The sequence below is a fragment of the Staurois parvus genome, unplaced genomic scaffold (genome assembly GCF_062004578.1).
Source record: "Staurois parvus isolate SC_StPar_1 unplaced genomic scaffold, SC_StPar_1.0 ptg000195l, whole genome shotgun sequence".
Lineage (NCBI taxonomy): Eukaryota > Metazoa > Chordata > Amphibia > Anura > Ranidae > Staurois > Staurois parvus.
This window is the reverse complement of record NW_028317991.1, coordinates 818,927-836,486: the sequence shown is the minus strand read 5'-3', so window position 1 is coordinate 836,486 and position 17,560 is coordinate 818,927. Positions and strand designations below refer to the sequence as shown.

Below are 17,560 nucleotides of genomic sequence, written 5' to 3'. Positions count from 1 at the left end.
GCTGATGGAACTAGACGTTAGCTATGTGTAATGTCCACAACTGTGTGCAGGAAAAGTAGCAGATATGAAGAGAAGAGAATGTCAGTGTTCACTTGTTTGGGTGGTGTATGGGACTCCCTCACCTGATCAGAGGCATCCAGCAGATCCTGGCTGTCTCTCTCTCTGCGGCTCTCCAGTCTCACTTACAGTGTTCCGTTTGGTCACCATGCTCTGGGTCACCTGCTAGCAGACTGTCTTTCTGAACAAGGCAGCAAGGCTAGTGGTCAGCGAATTTTCACCTTTCTTCTCTCTAGCGCTGTGGCCTGGTCCGGTTCTCCAGCAGTCAGAACAACTCTCTCTCTTTCCTACTGCTCTCCAGCTCTCTCCCCTCTCGCTTCCAGTCCAGTCTTCCGGGCTTCTGTATATACAGTTGTGTTCAAAATAATAGCAGTCAGACATCACTAACCGGATCAATCACTGTTTTTGGTAGAAATTATATTTCTACATGGCAAATAATTTACTAGCAGGTGTAGTAGAGTAATAGAAATCCAACAGACCCAACAGTCATGACATGCATGCTGCTGATTCTGTGTAATTGAATCACTCATTGAAAGGGGCATGTTCAAAATAATAGCAGTGTGGAGTTCTATTAGTGAGGTCATTCATTCTTTGAAAAACAGGTGGCAATTATTGCCCTTATTTAAGGAAGGAAGGCAGCAAATGTTGTACATGCTGGTTACAGTGCATTTCTCTCTGAAATTCTGAGGAAAATGGGTCGTTCCAGACATTGTTCAGAAGAACAGCGTACCTTGATTAAAAAGTTGATTGGAGAGGGGAAAACATATAAAGAAGCACAGAAAATGATAGGCTGCTCAGCTAAAATGATCGCAAATGCTTTAAAACGGCAACCAAAACCTGAAAGACGTGGAAGGAAGCGAAAAACTACCATTCAAATGGATAGAAGAATAGCCAAAATGGCAAGGACTCAGCCAACAATCAGCTCCAGGAAGATGAAATAAGGTGTAAAGTTCCCTGTGAGGACTGTTACAATTAGATCAACACCCTCTCCTCCTGCCCTCGCCGACTCTTCTCCACCTTCAACTCCCTACTCTCCCCCCCCCCCCCCCCTCCTCCACTCAGTACCTCACTCACCGCCCACGAAATTGCCACTCATTTCCACAACAAGATTGATGCAATCCGTCAGGACATAGTCAACTCGCAATCTACCTCCCCACCTAGCCCCCCCCCCCATCTCCCCCTCATCTCTTCCCTCCTCTGACCTCGCAACCGCACTGCCCCCCTCTACACCCAAGACCCCGCTTACCGTAACCCCCCCAGCTCTGCACTCCTTCAGCCCCGCTACCACTGAGGAAGTCACCAGGGTCTTCTCAGAAGCCCGGCTCACTACCTGCCCCCTGGACCCTATCCCCTCTCGACTCCTCCAGTCACCCCCCTCTTCCCTCATCTGCTCCCTCACCCACATCTTCAATCTCTCCCTCTCTACTGGCGTATTCCCCTCCCCCCTAAAGCATGCGCACATCACCCCCATACTCAAAAAGCCCTCCCTGGACCCCTCTGACCCAAACAACCTCAGACCCATCTCCCTGCTGCCACTCACTTCCAAACTCCTGGAGCGCTTAGTCTACGACCGCCTAAGCGCCCACCTAACTGACAACAACCTCCTTGATCCACTACAGTCCGGCTTCCGTCCCCTACACTCCACCGAAACCGCCCTCCTCAAAATCACCAACGACCTACTAACCGCCAAAGCCAAAGGCGACTACTCTGTCCTCCTCCTCCTGGACCTCTCCGCGGCCTTCGACACAGTTGACCACCCCCTCCTCCTTAATAAACTACTCTCCCTTGGCATCAGAGACACCGCTCTCTCCTGGTTCTCCTCTTACCTATCCCGACGCTCCTTCAGCGTTTCCTACAATGGTGCCACCTCCCCTTCCCTCCCCCTCTCTGTTGGGGTCCCCCAGGGCTCTGTCCTTGGACCCCTTCTCTTCTCCATCTACACCTCCTCCCTTGGCAAACTCATACACTCCCACGGCTTCAACTACCACCTCTACGCTGATGACACTCAAATTTACCTCTCCACCCCCCCACCTCACCCCCACATTCTCCGCCCGCATCACTCACCTCCTAAACGACATCTCTGACTGGATGTCGCTCCATTTCCTCAAGCTTAACCTCTCCAAAACCGAGCTTCTCGTCTTCCCTCCTGCCCGCGCCCCCCCCCCCCATCCTATCCATCACTACTAACATCACCACCATCAATCCCGCCCCGCAAGCCAAAGTCCTTGGAGTCATTCTGGACTCTAACCTCTCCTTCCAACCTCATGTCAAATCACTTACAAATACATGCAGGCTCCACCTCCGGAACATCGCCAAAATACGCACCTTCCTTACCCCAGACACCACTAAACTACTCGTACACTCCCTGATTATCTCACGCCTTGACTACTGCAACTCCCTCCTCACCGGCCTACCCCAGTGCAGGCTCTCCCCGCTTCAGACCATCCTGAACTCAGCGGCCAGACTCATCCACCTCACCACCCGCTCCACCTCTGCCACCCCCCTCTGCCTATCCCTCCACTGGCTCCCTATCGCCCAACGCATCAAATTCAAACTACTCACTCTGACCTACAAAGCCATTCACAACACTGCCCCTAACTACCTCACCAACCTGATTCCCAAGTACCACCCTACCCGTACCCTTCGCTCTTCACAGGACCTCCTTCTATCTTGCTCCCTGATCTCCTCCTCACACGCACGTCTGCAAGACTTCTCCAGGTCCTCCCCCATCCTCTGGAACTCACTACCCTAATCCATCAGACTGTCACCTTCCCTCCTCACCTTCAGGCGCTCCCTGAAAACCCACCTCTTCAGGGAAGCCTACCCCACCCTCACCTAACTGCTGCTCTCCTTCATTCCTCCTACCACTCCATCCCCCACAGCCACTTCCTCCTGTACCACTACCCCCTCCCTCCTAGATTGTAAGCTCGAAAGAGTAGGGCCCTCTTACCCCTCGTGTGCTGTTTGTAGGTGCTGTAATGTTTGATGTATTGTCCACCCCTTAATTGTACAGCGCTGAGCAAACCCTTTGGCGCTATATAAACTAGATGTATTAATAATAATTAGAAGACGCCTATGTGAAGCCAAGCTATCTGCAAGAAGCCCCCGCAAAGTCCCACTGTTGGAAAAAAGACATGTGCTGAAGAGGTTACAATTTGCCAAAGAGCACATTGATTGGCCTAAAGAGAAATGGCGCAACATTTTGTGGACTGATGAAAGTAAGATTGTTCTTTTTGGGTCTAGTGGGCGGAGACAGTTTGTCAGACGACCCCCAAACACTGAATTCAAGCCACAGTACACTGTGAAGACAGTGAAGCATGGTGGTGCAAGCATCATGATATGGGGATGTTTCTCATACTATGGTGTTTGGGCCTATTTATCGCATACCAGGGATCATGGATCAGTTTGAATACATCAGAATACTTGAAGAGGTCATGCTGCCTTATGCTGAAGAGGAAATGCCCTTGAAATGGGTGTTCCAACAAGACAACCACCCCAAACACACCAGTAAACGTGCAACATTTTGGCTCCAGACCAACAAGATTGACGTTATGGAGTGGCCAGCCCAATCCCCGGATCTTAATCCAATAGAAAACTTGTGGGGTGACATCAAAAATGCAGTTTCTGAGGCAAAACCAAGAAATAGAGAAGAACTGTGGGATGTAGTCCAATCATCCTGGGCTGGAATACCTGATCACAGGGGCCAGAAGTTGGGTGACTCCATGCAACATAGATGTACAGCAGTTCTCAGAAACAGTGCGACTACAACCAAATATTCATTAAGTCATTCAAAGGAAAGCAAAATCTTCAAACATTTTTCAGTTTATATAGTGAATGTTTGAGTTTGTAAAGAAGAATACAAACACTGCTATTTTTTTGAACAGTCTAATATTCACTTTTCTTAAATGTTTTTAGAGGAACAACACAAATTTGATATATTTTTCACCTTGTTTTGATTTGGAATAGAATGTGTAGTGTTCCCAATGCATTTGTGTGTATGGAAATAAAAGCTATTAGAAGGATTTTGAGCTTTATTCACTTTTTTCAACACTCTGCTATTATTTTGAACACAACTGTATCTGCCTCCACACATATGCCAGCTCCTCTGGGAAATGTAGTCCTGCGGTACACTGCTCCCCAGCAAAGTCCTGCGATTCAGTATACAAGGTCCCTGGGACTGTTCTACACAGTGTGAGTGCCACTGAGTTGCAGGACACTGCCATCTTGTGTTTGTTTTAACATCCTGCAACTGACATTATAGCAGGGTTTTACAGTCGCTTTGTTGATGGACTTCATTACAACCAGCCTGACCATAGATGGATTGAAGTTTGTCCGGTTCCTGCTGAGGCTCTAAATCGATGGCTCTGCTTCTCCTGCTCTGCTCTCCCCGTCCAAAAGACAGCTTAGTTCTTTCTCCAGCTCAGCTCCAATATTCTGTTCTCTAAGGTGGTGGACTTAGGAAGGGAAGCAGCGCCCATTGGCTCAGTAGATAGCAGGTGGATTAGCTGTGCAGTTAACTCGTCGGTTTCTCCTTGTTATACTGGCTGGTAGTTCCTATACAGGTCGAGGCTGCTGGTTCCTTCCTGTTGTCAGTGATAGGGCGAGGGGGGAAACTGCAGGGGCGTTAAGACAGCCCTTGCACAGGGGGTGATTAGGGTGTGACCAGGCACATTCGGCACACCCCGTGCGCTTGCCTATGCCTTTAGGCATGTCTGTGGGGGAAGTGGTGCGGCCTTTTTGCAAGGCATAAAAGCAGCCCGGGGGGGCAATTGCCCCCTGGCCCAGTCCTCCCCTGTCTCTATTTCTCCAAAACAGAAATTTAAAAAAAATGTGCATTTAGTTATACTTTAAATCTAGGCTCTGCTCTGTGCACTCGCAGGAAACATTGGGATTCCCTGTGATCACAGTAAATTTCAATCCTTTTTACCTCTATTAATTCTATTTGACATTAATTATAACTATATAGAGGAGCAGACTATATACTATATTCTGTTCTTCTATATTTGGTGGGATAAATCTAAAAAAAAATATATAATATATATTTTTTTTATATTTATTTGGAGGTATACTTTAAAATCTTGAACTGACTATGTGTCCCATAGCTGGGGTAAGAGGACTGAAGTTCTCCCTCTAAAACATCAGTTTGCAGTCCATGGAGCGGATTTACTAAAGGAAAATAGACTGTGCACTCTGAAAGGGCAGTCGTTCCAGAGCTTAGTAAATGAGGGGAAGCTCTGCTGACTTCCATCATCCAATCATGTGCAAGGAACCATGCTGTTTTTTTTTTTATTTTCCTTGCATGTGATTGGGTATTCGTTGCAAAGTGAAGGTTCACCTCATTTACTAAGCTCTGGAGCAACTGCACTTGCAAAGTGCTCAGTCCATTTGCCTTTTGTAAATTATCCCCATGGTTTTAAAGCGGAGCTCCACTGAAAAGGGGAAATTCCGCTTTTAGGGCTCATTCACTCTTGACTTTATTTCTAACTCTTACCAAATGCCCCTATAGTGTTAGACAGGCGTTTGGGAAGCGTTTTTAACACTCCTCAAATGCCCTAAGCACAGTTTTGAGGCGTTTGCCAAGCGTTAAAACCGCACCCACCTCGCAAACGCCTGCCAGGCATTTGAGGAGCAGCACCATAGACTTGAATGGGAGGCTTCAACTCCTCCTGACAGGACTTGAGGCGTCAGTTTTGCCGCGACGCAACGCTAACACTTCAGTGTGAACAGCACTGTGTGCTGCAATGTGCAGAATTTAAAAACGCATTAAAAACGCTGCTCAAACGCCTGTCTGACACCTGCTGACAAAGCTAGTGTGAACGTAGCCTAAGGCTTTGTCCCTTGCTCCCCCCGTTAAGGCTTGGCACCTTTGGAGCGGGTACCCAAATTTTTTTTTTTTTAAATTTAAAGTATTTAAAATATTTCACTCTTCAGCACAATACATGTTACATCATCAAAGCAAAAAAAATCCACCCAACACCTATCAATATACATTATACGCACAAAGTATGGACATCAGTTATACCCATATCGTGCAAAACACAGTGCCCCACTGACATTGTATAACCTCCTTGCCATCTGGGTACCCGAATTTGACAGGTACCCGCTCCCACTTCCAGTGTGATCGCCTAAGGCGATTGGAAGTGGAAGTTGTCTGTCCCCCCTCTCTCACCGTAGTCTTCCGGACAGGGGTGGACTGACCATTTGGAAACTCGGGCAGTGCCCGAGGGCTCGGGGTCAGTAGGGGGCCCCATGAGATGCCCCTGGTACCTTTTTCATAGGCTTTTTTGAGTGTGGGCAAGGACACAGGGGCCCCATGATCCCCTATTGCCCGGGGGCCCCATGAGTTGTCAGTCTGCCCCTGCTTCCGGAACATGTGACAGGTCCCAGATTATGGGACCATTCACAAAGTGCAGCGCCACTCGTGCATGCGCAGCAGACACTCGGCTGTGAAGCCGCAAGCTGTCACAGCCGGGTGCCCACACTGAAGATGCCAGTGCTGGGGAGAGAAGATGGCCAGTGAAACCAGCCGTGGTGAGGACACCGCTGGACCGAGGGACAGGTAAGTGGCTGCATTTTAAAAGTCGGCAGCTACAGTTTTTGTTTATTTATTTTTTTATTCACCTGGAACTCGGCTTTAACTCTTTGTCACTCACTTTTTTTATCTCTTCTAGAATGCATCGGCTCGCCTTGCCAATCAGATCCCTTTGATTACTCAGAACTACGTCTTGTTTGAAGTTGCTGAAGAGCTCCAGGCTGAGATGATGGAGCTGATCCGGGATAAAGAGAACTTAGATGTGCTCCTACAGGAGAGGCATGATATGAGGAATAGGAGAAGGAACTTAAAGAACCGCATCACACGCCTGCAAGCTGCCCAGCAGCAATTAGCAAAGTTCTACAACTAGAAGGTGGTTCATGGTGACAAACGGGCCCTGTAATCAAAAATCTAAACCTAAGAATAACAAATAGATGCATATTGCAACCAGGAGCGGACTGACAACTCATGGGGCCCCCGGGCAATAGGGGATCATGGGGCCCCTGTGTCCTCGCCCACACTCAAATCACACCCAAAAAAGCCTAGGGACATCTCATGGGGCCCCCTACTGACCCAAGGCCCTTGGGCAGTGCCCGAGTTCCCCTATGATCAGTCCGCCCCTGATTGCAACTTACCAGGCCTTAGATGTGATGGCCACATTGGTTTCCCTTTCTTAGGCTTTTTTTTTCCTTTTTATCTGGTGATCCTGCCAGTAACACACTTCCTGTGCTAGGGTGACAATGCTCACTCCCTGTACTGTGTCTATGGAAGAGCCAGCGTAGGCTACTCCCCTGATTTAGACTACAAACAAATTCCCTCTATAATGTAGATGGGGGGAGTTCTGTAGTCCAAAGCTGGGAGCAATGTAACAAGATTTCTGACAGAATCAACAGATTTTTGCATTCATCAGATATAGCAAAATACTTTTATTTAGATTGTACCCCCCTTGAGGGTTAGGGACTGATGTGAATGTACAATATATATGTAAAGCGCTGCATAAACTGAGGGCGCTATATAAGTACCTGAGATAAATAATAAATTCGTACATTTAATAGATCAAAAAGGAGAAAATAAAAGAAGTCCATTGTCATACTTATTTACATACCATTTAATGTACCACTCCGGACCACAATAAAAAAATTACCCTTGCAGTGGGATCTCCTTGTATTGCAAGGTTTAAATGCTCATTAAAGTGTTACTAAACCCACAACAGTAAAATCAGTCTGTATATGCAGTAAAGCATGCTTGTTATACTCACTGTGGAACCTAAGGGGTTAATCCTCTGCATTGTGGAAAAAGGCTGTTTGATCCTGTCCTCTCTGGTCCTCTCCTTCTTCTACTGTTCCCATTTCATCTCCTGATAGAACAGAGCCTTGGGGGCAAGCTGCACATGCTCAGTTTAGTGTGTATTGCTAGAGTGTATTGCTCTTGGGAGGGTGTATGTGACCAGCACAGGGCCAATCAGTGCTGTCCAGACAGAGTGTCAGGAGTCATGCAGCCTCATAGGACAGTCAGAGCAGAATGAAAACTCCTACAAGCTTTAACCAGTGCTCCGCTGGACACTGATAGAGCTCGCAAAATTGCTCTAACTGGTGATGAAAAAAATGTATTTATCAGCCGATTATTTGTGCTTCTCTCGCATGCACAGTGGGCACCAGGCTGTGAAGCCGCAAGCTGTCACAGCCAGGTGCTCACACTAACAATAACATTGTGTGTTTGGATTGGATGGAGTTGAATCCATCCGAATGTCTGAATCATAACATAATGAATGAATCCAAAATGTATTTTACTCCACTCATTAATTTCAGATGCATGCGACTCCAGTCAATATCATCCAATCAGCTCATTCCATTTCTCTTTGTGGGCTGGGATGACTCAGTGTACATAAATAGTAATCTCCAAAAATAATGAAGTAACACGTTAAAGTGTTACTAAACCCAAAAAAGTACAATCAGTCTGTATATGCAGTAAAGCATGCTTGATATACTCACTGTGGAACCTAAGGGGTTAATCCTCTGCATTGTGTAAAAATGCTGTCTGATCCTGTCTTCTCCGATCCTCTCCTTCTTCCAGTGTTCCCCTCTTATCTCCTGATAAGGCATATCATGTGGAGTCACTCTGCACATGCCCAGTTTGGTGTGTATTGCTAGAGAGGTTTTTTTTTGTTTTCTTGGGAGAGTGCATGTGATCAGCAAAGGGCCAATCAGCACTGTCCAGACTGAGGTCAGAGGTTTTGCATCCTCATATAACAGAATGAAAACTCCTCCTACAAGCTTTAACCAGTGCTGTGCTGGACACTGATAGAAGTCACAAGACTGATCTAACTGCTGATGAGAAAAGGTCTTTATCAGTTTATCTTTACTAAAATAATTGCATTTCGATGTTCTTTGTACTGTGGGAGACCAGATATAGTGAATGCAGGGTCCGGGGAGACCAGATATAGTGAATGCAGGGTCCGGGGAGACCAGATATAGTGAATGCAGGGTCCGGGGAGACCAAATATAGTGAATGCAGGATTCGGGGAGACTGGATATAGTGAATGCAGGGTCCTGGGAGACCGGATATAGTGAATGCAGGGTCCTGGGAGACTGGATATTGTGAATGCAGGGTCCGGGGAGAGCGGATATAGTGAAAGCAGGGTCCGGGGAGAGCGGATATAGTGAATGCAGATCCGGGGAGACCGGATACAGTGAATGCAGGGTCCGGGGAGACCGGCTATAGTGAATGCAGGGTCCGGGGAGACCGGATATAGTGAATGCAGGGTCCGGGGAGACCGGATATAGTGAATGCAGGGTCCGGGGAGACCGGATATAGTGAATGCAGGGTCCGGGGAGACCGGATATAGTGAATGCAGGGTCCGGGGAGACCGGATATAGTGAATGCAGGGTCCGGGGAGACCGGATATAGTGAATGCAGGGTCTGGGGAGACCGGATATAGTGAATGCAGGGTCCGGGGAGACCGGATATAGTGAATGCAGGGTCCGGGGAGACCGGCTATAGTGAATGCAGGGTCCGGGGAGACCGGCTATAGTGAATGCAGGGTCCGGGGAGACCGGCTATAGTGAATGCAGGGTCCGGGGAGACCGGATATAGTGAATGCAGGGTACGGGGAGACCGGATACAGTGAATGCAGGGTCCGGGGAGACCGGATACAGTGAATGCAGGGTCCGGGGAGACCAGATATAGTGAATGCAGGGTCCTGGGTTTAGTAACACTTTAAAGCAGAGCTCCACCCAAAAGGGGAAGTTCCACTTTAATGCACTGTCCCCAGCTCCCCGTTAAGGATTGACACCTTTGGGGAGGGGGGGGAGCGGGTACCCGAATTTGACAGGTACCCGCTCCCACTTCCGCTGCAATTGCCTAAGGTGATCGAAAGTGGAAGTTGTCCTCTCCCCTTCCCTCCCCGCACTCTTCTGGGACAGGTCCCAGAAGACTACGGGGCCATTCACAAAGTGCAGCACTACTCGCACATGCGTAATGGGCACCTGGCTGTGGCCATGATAGGCCGGGTGCTCACACTGAAGATGCTGGGGAGAGAAGACGGCTGGTGAAACCAGCCATGGTGAGGACACCGCTGGATCGTGGGACAGGTAAGTGGCTGTATTTTAAAGGTCAGCAGCTACAGTTTTTTTTGTAGCTGCTGACTTTTTTTTTTTTAAATCAACTGGGTAGAGAACTACGACTTTACACAAAAGGCCATATAGGGGGCATAGAGCATTCAGAGCCTTTTTCACAACCCTGGGTCCTGCTGCCATGTACAGCCACCTATTGAGATGCATTGGAAGGGGCAGCTGTACACAGTCGTACATGGGGGGATCACATAAAGCACCTGCATGCACACTGATGTATGCCCTTGGAGTATACGTCAGTGTGCATGCAGGTGCTCTACACAACAGATTATTCCCCTACCCCTAGATTTAGTATCTAAAGCCAAAAATGTTATTTTTGTTTTTGTTTTGGATGACGTGGGGAATGACTAGAACCCTTGTCAGGAATGGGGTACCCTAGAGAGATTTTCCTTCACTTCCTGTTCTGGTGACACAGTTTTACCAGACAGGAAGTGAAGGAAACTCTTTGAACGCAGCACAGACAGAAGGGAAAATGCATTTAAGTTAAATAGGGGAATGCTAGAGTTTTGTCAGCTTTTTACCATTCCGTCTTCCTTTTTGGAGAGTTTCCTTAATTTCCTTCATTTGTATCTGAATGTGAGTTAGGGACCTTAGATTGTACGCCCCTTGAGGGTTAGGGACTGATGTGAATGTACAATATATATGTAAAGCGCTGTGTAAGTTGATGGCGCTATATAAGTACCTGAAATAAATAAATAAATTTCCTGTCTCGTAAAAAAAGATATCCCCAGGACAGGATGTGAGGGGAAATCTCTGAAATGGAGCCCAGGATAGCAGTAAAACCAGATGGGTTTTCTAACCCTTCCCCTCTCCATCCCAAACTAGGGGAAAAAAAGGTGTGGTTATAGTTATGCAACCATACAGTAGAAAATTATACGGGACTTTCAAATATGCACCTTTTTTAGATAAATACAATCTAACGGGAATATAATATCAATGAGTATTTTTTAATACAAGCCATATTAAAAAGTCTACCCAACATGGGCATTAAAAACCTGAGATCCAACAAATGTATCTGCAATAAAAATCAAAATCATTTCCCCATGATCACAAACCGTCTACGCATTTCACAGATGTTCCTTGCAAAGATGTCAATGTCAGTCCATTTAAAAGCACACATATCCAGCCTAGGGCCAACAAGAGAATAGCAACAATGTCCCCCAGCCTATGGGGAGACTTAAAGGGGAATTGCACCCAAAAGGGGTAGTTCTGCTTTGTCCTCCTCCCCTGCCACATTTGGGGGGGGTGAGTACCTAACTTTGACAGGTACCCGCTCCCACTTCCGCCATGACCCCCAAGGCGATCTGAGCAGTAGTTCTTCTCTCCCCCTCCTCCCCGCAGTCTTCTGGGACATGTTGCAGGTCACAAAAGACTGCGGGACCACTCATAAAGTGCAGCGCACCTTGTGCATGCGCAGTGGGCAGCCAGTTGTGAAGCCAAAAGCTGCATAGCCGGTTGCTCACAGTTAGGATGCCAGCGCCAGGAACCCGATGGCTGGTGAAAAACACGGAGCAGGATCCCTGGACAGGTAAGGGTCCTGCTATTAGCAGTCAGCAGCTACAGGATTTGTAGCTGTGAATTTTAATTTTTTCCAGAGTGGATCTCCTCTTTAACCACCTCCCACCCGCCTTATAGTAATATGACGGACGCAAGGTGGTTCTCTCGTTCCGGGAGGACGTCTCATGATGTCCTCCCATTCTCACCGCACATGCGTGGCTCCCGGAGTGCGCAGCATGGCGATCGGTGGTGCGCTGTGTTCCTCGAACACAGCGGATCACCGATCCACAGAAAGAGCCGAAGATGTCGGCTCGGTCATGTGATCAGCTGTGTCCAATCACAGCTGATCACATGTAAACAGGGAAATGTCTGTTATCGGCATTTCTCTCCTCCTGAGCTGTCACACTGACAGCTCGTGAGGAGAGGAGAGACAGTAAATCGGCACTCCTCGGAGGGGACATGTACACTGATCATCAGAGCACTGATGATCAGTTTGCCCTGATGATCTGTGTAGACCCAGCAGCGCCACCTGTCAGTGTCCATCAGTGCCTACAAGTGCACATCAATGCCACATATCAGTGCCCATCTGAGCTGCCTTTCAGTGTCACCAATCAGTGCCAGTCAGTGACATCTATCAATGCCAATCAGTGCCAGCTCTCAGTGCTCATCCATGCCACCTATCAGTGCCACATCAATGCCACATTTCAGTGCCACATCAATGCCACATATCAGTGCCCAGCTGAGCTGCCTTTCAGTGTCACCCATCAGTGCCAGTCAGTGCCACCTATCAGTTCTGCCAATCAGTGCCACCTATCATTGCCCGTCAGTGCTGCCTAACAGTGCCAGTCAGTGTCACCTAACAGTGCCAGTCAGTGCCGCCTATCAGTGCCATATATGAGTGCTGCCTTTCAGTGCCCAACAGTGATGCCTGTCAATGCCCATCAGTGCCTCCTCATCAGTGCCCATCAGTGCCACCTATCAGTGCCCATCAGTGCAGCCTCATTAGCGCACATCAGTGAAGGAGAAAAATCACTTATTTACAAAATTTATAACAAAAACTAAGAAAAAACTTTTTTTTTCCAAATTTTCAGTGGTTTTTGGTTTGTTTAAGAAAAAATAAAAAACCCAGAGGTGATTAAATACCACCAAAATAAAACTCTATCTGTCACAAAAAAATGATAAAAATTTCATATGGATACAGTGTTGCATGACCGTGCAATTGTCATTCAAAGTGTGACAGCGCTGAAAGCTGGAAATTGGCCTGGACAGGAAGGGGGTATAAGTGCCTGGTAGGCAAGGGGTTAAAAAGCAAATCAAACTTTTAGGGTGTGTGCTTTAGGTAATCGGCAGCTATAAAAACAGGCACCCTGACATTTCAAAGGGTATCCAAGATGTTATAAATGGGGGTGGGGGGAATCTCCCACACTTTCATATGTAACAGAATAAAGCAGAAAGGACCATCCCAGACAGGGCCACGGTAAGGGGGTACCACCAGTCCTCCTTAAGGGGGCCCAAGCCAGCAGGGGGGCCCAGACAGCTGGGTGAATCAGATGTGGGCAGGGAGGGTGATTGGCAAGGCGGGGGGTGGGAGGGGTGGCAAATACTGGAACCGATCCCCTGTATGACTTTCTCTACAGCAGCTGAGAGCAAGCTTCTTCTCTTCTCCCTCCATTGGCTTTCAGCTGATACAGAGAGAGCCATACAGAGGATCAATTCCAGTAATTGCCTCCAGCTCAGGGGTGGACTGACAACTCATGGGGCCCCCGGGCAATAGGGGATCATGGGGCCCCTGTGTCCTCACCCACATCCAAAAAAGCCTATGAAAAAGCCAATGAAAAGGTACCAGCAGGATCTCATGGGACCCCCTACTGACCCCGGGCCCTTGGGCAGTGCCCAAGTGCTCGAATGGTCAGTCCGCCCCTGCTCCAGCTGCACCCGATCATCCTCCCTGTGCACCATACGTTTTCCCCCGCTTTCCAAGGCCCCCCTGTGTGCCCCCACCTCTGCAGTGCTGCCGGCTTCCCTCCTCCCTTTCCACTGGCAGCTGCAAGCACACAATAGGATCCTTCAAAATAGAGAGGTGGGGGAAGGGTCCGGTAAATATGTCGCACTTACTAGGCCTTCCTTTACTGAATGAACACAATGACTGATCGGTATCAATCACTCGTTTGTTCATTCATAGACACCTGTGGCAGTGAAGGGGTTACACAGAACCTCTAGACACCTGTGGCAGTGAAGGGGTTACACAGAACCTCTAGACACCTGTGGCAGTGAAGGGGTTACACAGAACCTCTAGACACCTGTGGAAGTGAAGGGGTTAAACAGACCCTCTAGACACCTGTGTCAGTGAAGGGGTTACACAGAACCTCTAGACACCTGTGGCAGTGAAGGGGTTACACAGGACCTCTAGACACCTGTGTCAGTGAAGGGGTTACACAGAACCTATAGACACCTGTGGCAGTGAAGGGGTTACACAGACCCTCTAGACACCTGTGGAAGTGAAGGGGTTACACAGAACCTCTAGACACCTGTGGCAGTGAAGGGTTTACACAGACCCTCTAGACATCTGTGGCAGTGAAGATGTTGCAGAGAACCTCTAGACACCTGTGGCAGTGAAGGGGTTACACAGAACCTCTAGACACCTGTGGCAGTGAAGGGGTTACACAGAACCTCTAGACACCTGTGGAAGTGAAGGGGTTACACAGACCCTCTAGACACCTGTGGCAGTGAAGGGGTTACACAGAACCTCTAGACACCTGTGGAAGTGAAGGGGTTACAGAGAACCTCTAGACACCTGTGGCAATGAAGGGGTTACACAGAACCTCTAGACACCTGTGGCAGTGAAGGGGTTACACAAAACCTCTAGACACCTGTGGCAGTGAAGGGGTTACACAAAACCTCTAGACACCTGTGGCAGTGAAGGGGTTACAGAGAACTAGACACCTGTGGCAGTGAAGGGGTTACACAGAACCTCTAGACACCTGTGGCAGTGAAGGGGTTACACAGAACCTCTAGACACCTGTGGCAGTGAAGGGGTTACACAAAACCTCTGGACACCTGTGGCAGTGAAGGGGTTACAGAGAACTAGACACCTGTGGCAGTGAAGGGGTTACACAGAACCTCTAGACACCTGTGGAAGTGAAGGGGTTACAGAGAACCTCTAGACACCTGTGGCAATGAAGGGGTTACACAGAACCTCTAGACACCTGTGGCAGTGAAGGGGTTACACAAAACCTCTAGACACCTGTGGCAGTGAAGGGGTTACACAAAACCTCTAGACACCTGTGGCAGTGAAGGGGTTACACAAAACCTCTAGACACCTGTGGCAGTGAAGGGGTTACACAGAACCTCTAGACACCTGTGGCAGTGAAGGGGTTACAGAGAACTAGACACCTGTGGCAGTGAAGGGGTTACACAGAACCTCTAGACACCTGTGGCAGTGAAGGGGTTACAGAGAACTAGACACCTGTGGCAGTGAAGGGGTTACACAGAACCTCTAGACACCTGTGGCAGTGAAGGGGTTACACGCAGGCACTGTGCAGTTTATGGTATACAGAGGAGATGAGATGTTTCAGTTTCGTTTCTTGGAAAAAATAGAGGGAGGAGGAGGATAAATTCTAAGCAGATAAACATTGTCACTCTACAGTGGATGACACACCGTCCGCACAGGTGAGTACTGGACTGGCACTGTCCACCATAAACACTTCTGTGATCAGTGGTTAGCACTGCTGCCTGAACACTGATGTACAAGGACAGGAGAGTTGTGAGGACCCTTTTCTCAGAGCCTGGTCAAGAGCGACCTTTGCGACCCTGGTAGTTCCGCCACTAGTGTCAGTAGGTTTTTAGTTTTATTTATTTTTTTACAATTTTATTATTTTTTTTTTACATTTTTTTGTAGGAAGGAAGGAGGAAAAGAAAGGAAGGAAGGGGAGAGAAAGAAAGGAAGGAAGGAAGGGGAGAGAAAGAAAGGAAGGAGGGAAAGACGGAAAGAGAGAAAGAAAGAAGGAGGGATAGAAGGAAAGAAAGAGAGAGAGAAAGAAAGAAAGAAAGAGAAAAAGAAAGCGAAAGAAAGAAGGGGGAAAAAGGAGGGGAAAGAAAGGAAGGGAAAGGAAGAAAGAAAGTAAGGAAGGAGGCGAAAGAAAGAAAAAAAGAAAGAGGGAAAGGAAGGAGGGACACAGGAGACAGACAGAGAGAGAGAGAGAGAGAAAAATAAACAGAGACATATAGTAGGAAAGAAAGAAGGAAGAAGAAAGAAAGAAAGGGCGAAAGGAATGAGGGAAACAGGAGACACAGAGAGAGAAATAAAGAGAGACATATAGTAGGAAGGAGAAAGAAAGGAAGGGAAAGAAGGAGGGAGGGAAACAGGAGAGAAAGAGGGAAACAGGAGAGAGAGAGAGAGAAATAGAGATATATAGCAGGAAGGAAAGGAAGAAAAAGAAAGATGGATGAGATAAACGGGAGACAGAGAAAGAAAGAAAGGAAGAGAAAAAGAAAAAAAGGAGAAAGAAAGAAGAGAAAAAGAAAGAGAGAAGTAAAGGGGAGAGAAGACACAAGGCTGGCTGGGAGTGTGAGTTGGGCAGGCACAGGCACATCTGAATCGAGTCCTTTCCCCTCTCTCTGAGGCTTGGCTGTCAGCGGGGGGCGGGGCCAAACTGCGGCATCTGTTTGAATAGGCACATACAGCCAGGCTCGGGATCAAGCACACACAAGTGCCCCCATAAGTGTCTACCTATGAAGATCATCAAAGGAAAACATGTTTGTCTTTGCACTGTAAAAAAAAAATTAAAAATAAATATACATATTATTATTATTATTATACAGTATTTATAAAGCGCCAATAGTTCGCTCAGCGCTGTACATTACAGAGGGGAACAGAACATGTGACAGAACAATACCAATACAATGCAAAACATGAGGGGTTCGAGGGCCCTGCTCTTTCAAGCTTACAATCTAGGAGGGAGGGGATGGTGGTACAGGAGGAGATAGCTGTGGGGGATGGAGTGGTAGGAAGAGTGGAGGAGGTCGGCAAGTTAGCAGGGGGTGGGGTAGGCTTCCATGAAGAGATGGGTTTTCAGGGTGCGCCTAAAGGAGAGGAGAGTAGGTGATAATCTAATGGGTTGGGGCAGGGAGTTCCAGAGGATGGGTGACACCCTGGAGAAGTCCTGGAGGCGGGCATGGGAGGAGGAGACCAGGGAACTAGAGAGAAGGAGGTCTTGTGAGGAGCGGAGTGTGCGTGCTGGGCGGTACTTGGATATTAGGTCAGTGATGTAGTTCGGGGCAGTATGGTGGACAGCTTTGTACGTCAGCGTTAGGATTTTGAATTTGATCCGTTGCGCAATCGGAAGCCAGTGGAGTGATTGGCAGAGGGGGGTGGCGGAAACGGAGCGGTTGGAAAGGTGAATGAGTCTGGCAGCCGTATTCAGGATGGACTGAAGCGGGGATAGCCAGCGGCGAGGCAGGCCAGTGAGGAGGGAGTTGCAGTAGTCGAGTCGTGATATGATGAGGGAGTGGATGAGCTGTTTAGTGGTTTCTGGGGTTAGGAACGTGCGGATTTTGGCGATGTTGCGGAGGTGGAGTCTGCACGAGTTTGTTAAAGATTGGACTTGGGGCTGGAAGGATAGGTTGGAGTCCAAAATGACACCAAGTACTCTGGCCTGCGGGGCGGGTTTGATGGTGGCGTTGTTGGACATGATGGAGAAGTCAAAGGGGGTGGTGTCCGGGCTGGGGGGAAGACAAGAAACTCGGTTTTGGAGAGGTTCAGTTTAAGGAAGTAATTTTGTACATATACAAAATTAGCTGTGCGACTCCCATACATACTTACATTTTGTATGTTTTGTACTTGTCT

At 48.1% G+C, this 17,560-nt stretch overlaps 2 protein-coding genes across 2 annotated transcripts in view; both read left to right on the top strand.

Annotated features, from left to right (window-relative positions):
• The window catches only part of LOC149461648 (interferon-induced GTP-binding protein Mx1-like), a 95,014-nt gene extending 87,215 nt beyond the window's left edge, over positions 1 to 7,799 (top strand). Inside the window, exon 15 of the mRNA XM_089677880.1 lies at positions 6,729 to 7,799. Coding sequence (XP_089534006.1) covers positions 6,729 to 6,959 — 231 coding nt within the window. The 3' untranslated portion in view covers positions 6,960 to 7,799. The remainder of the gene's footprint in view (positions 1 to 6,728) is intronic.
• Positions 7,800 to 13,343: 5,544 nt separating this feature from the next.
• Positions 13,344 to 17,560, top strand: part of LOC149461647 (interferon-induced GTP-binding protein Mx2-like) — an 82,205-nt gene continuing 77,988 nt past the window's right edge. The window contains exon 1 of the mRNA XM_089677879.1: positions 13,344 to 15,384. The gene's annotated coding sequence lies outside the window, so the exon portion shown is untranslated. The remainder of the gene's footprint in view (positions 15,385 to 17,560) is intronic.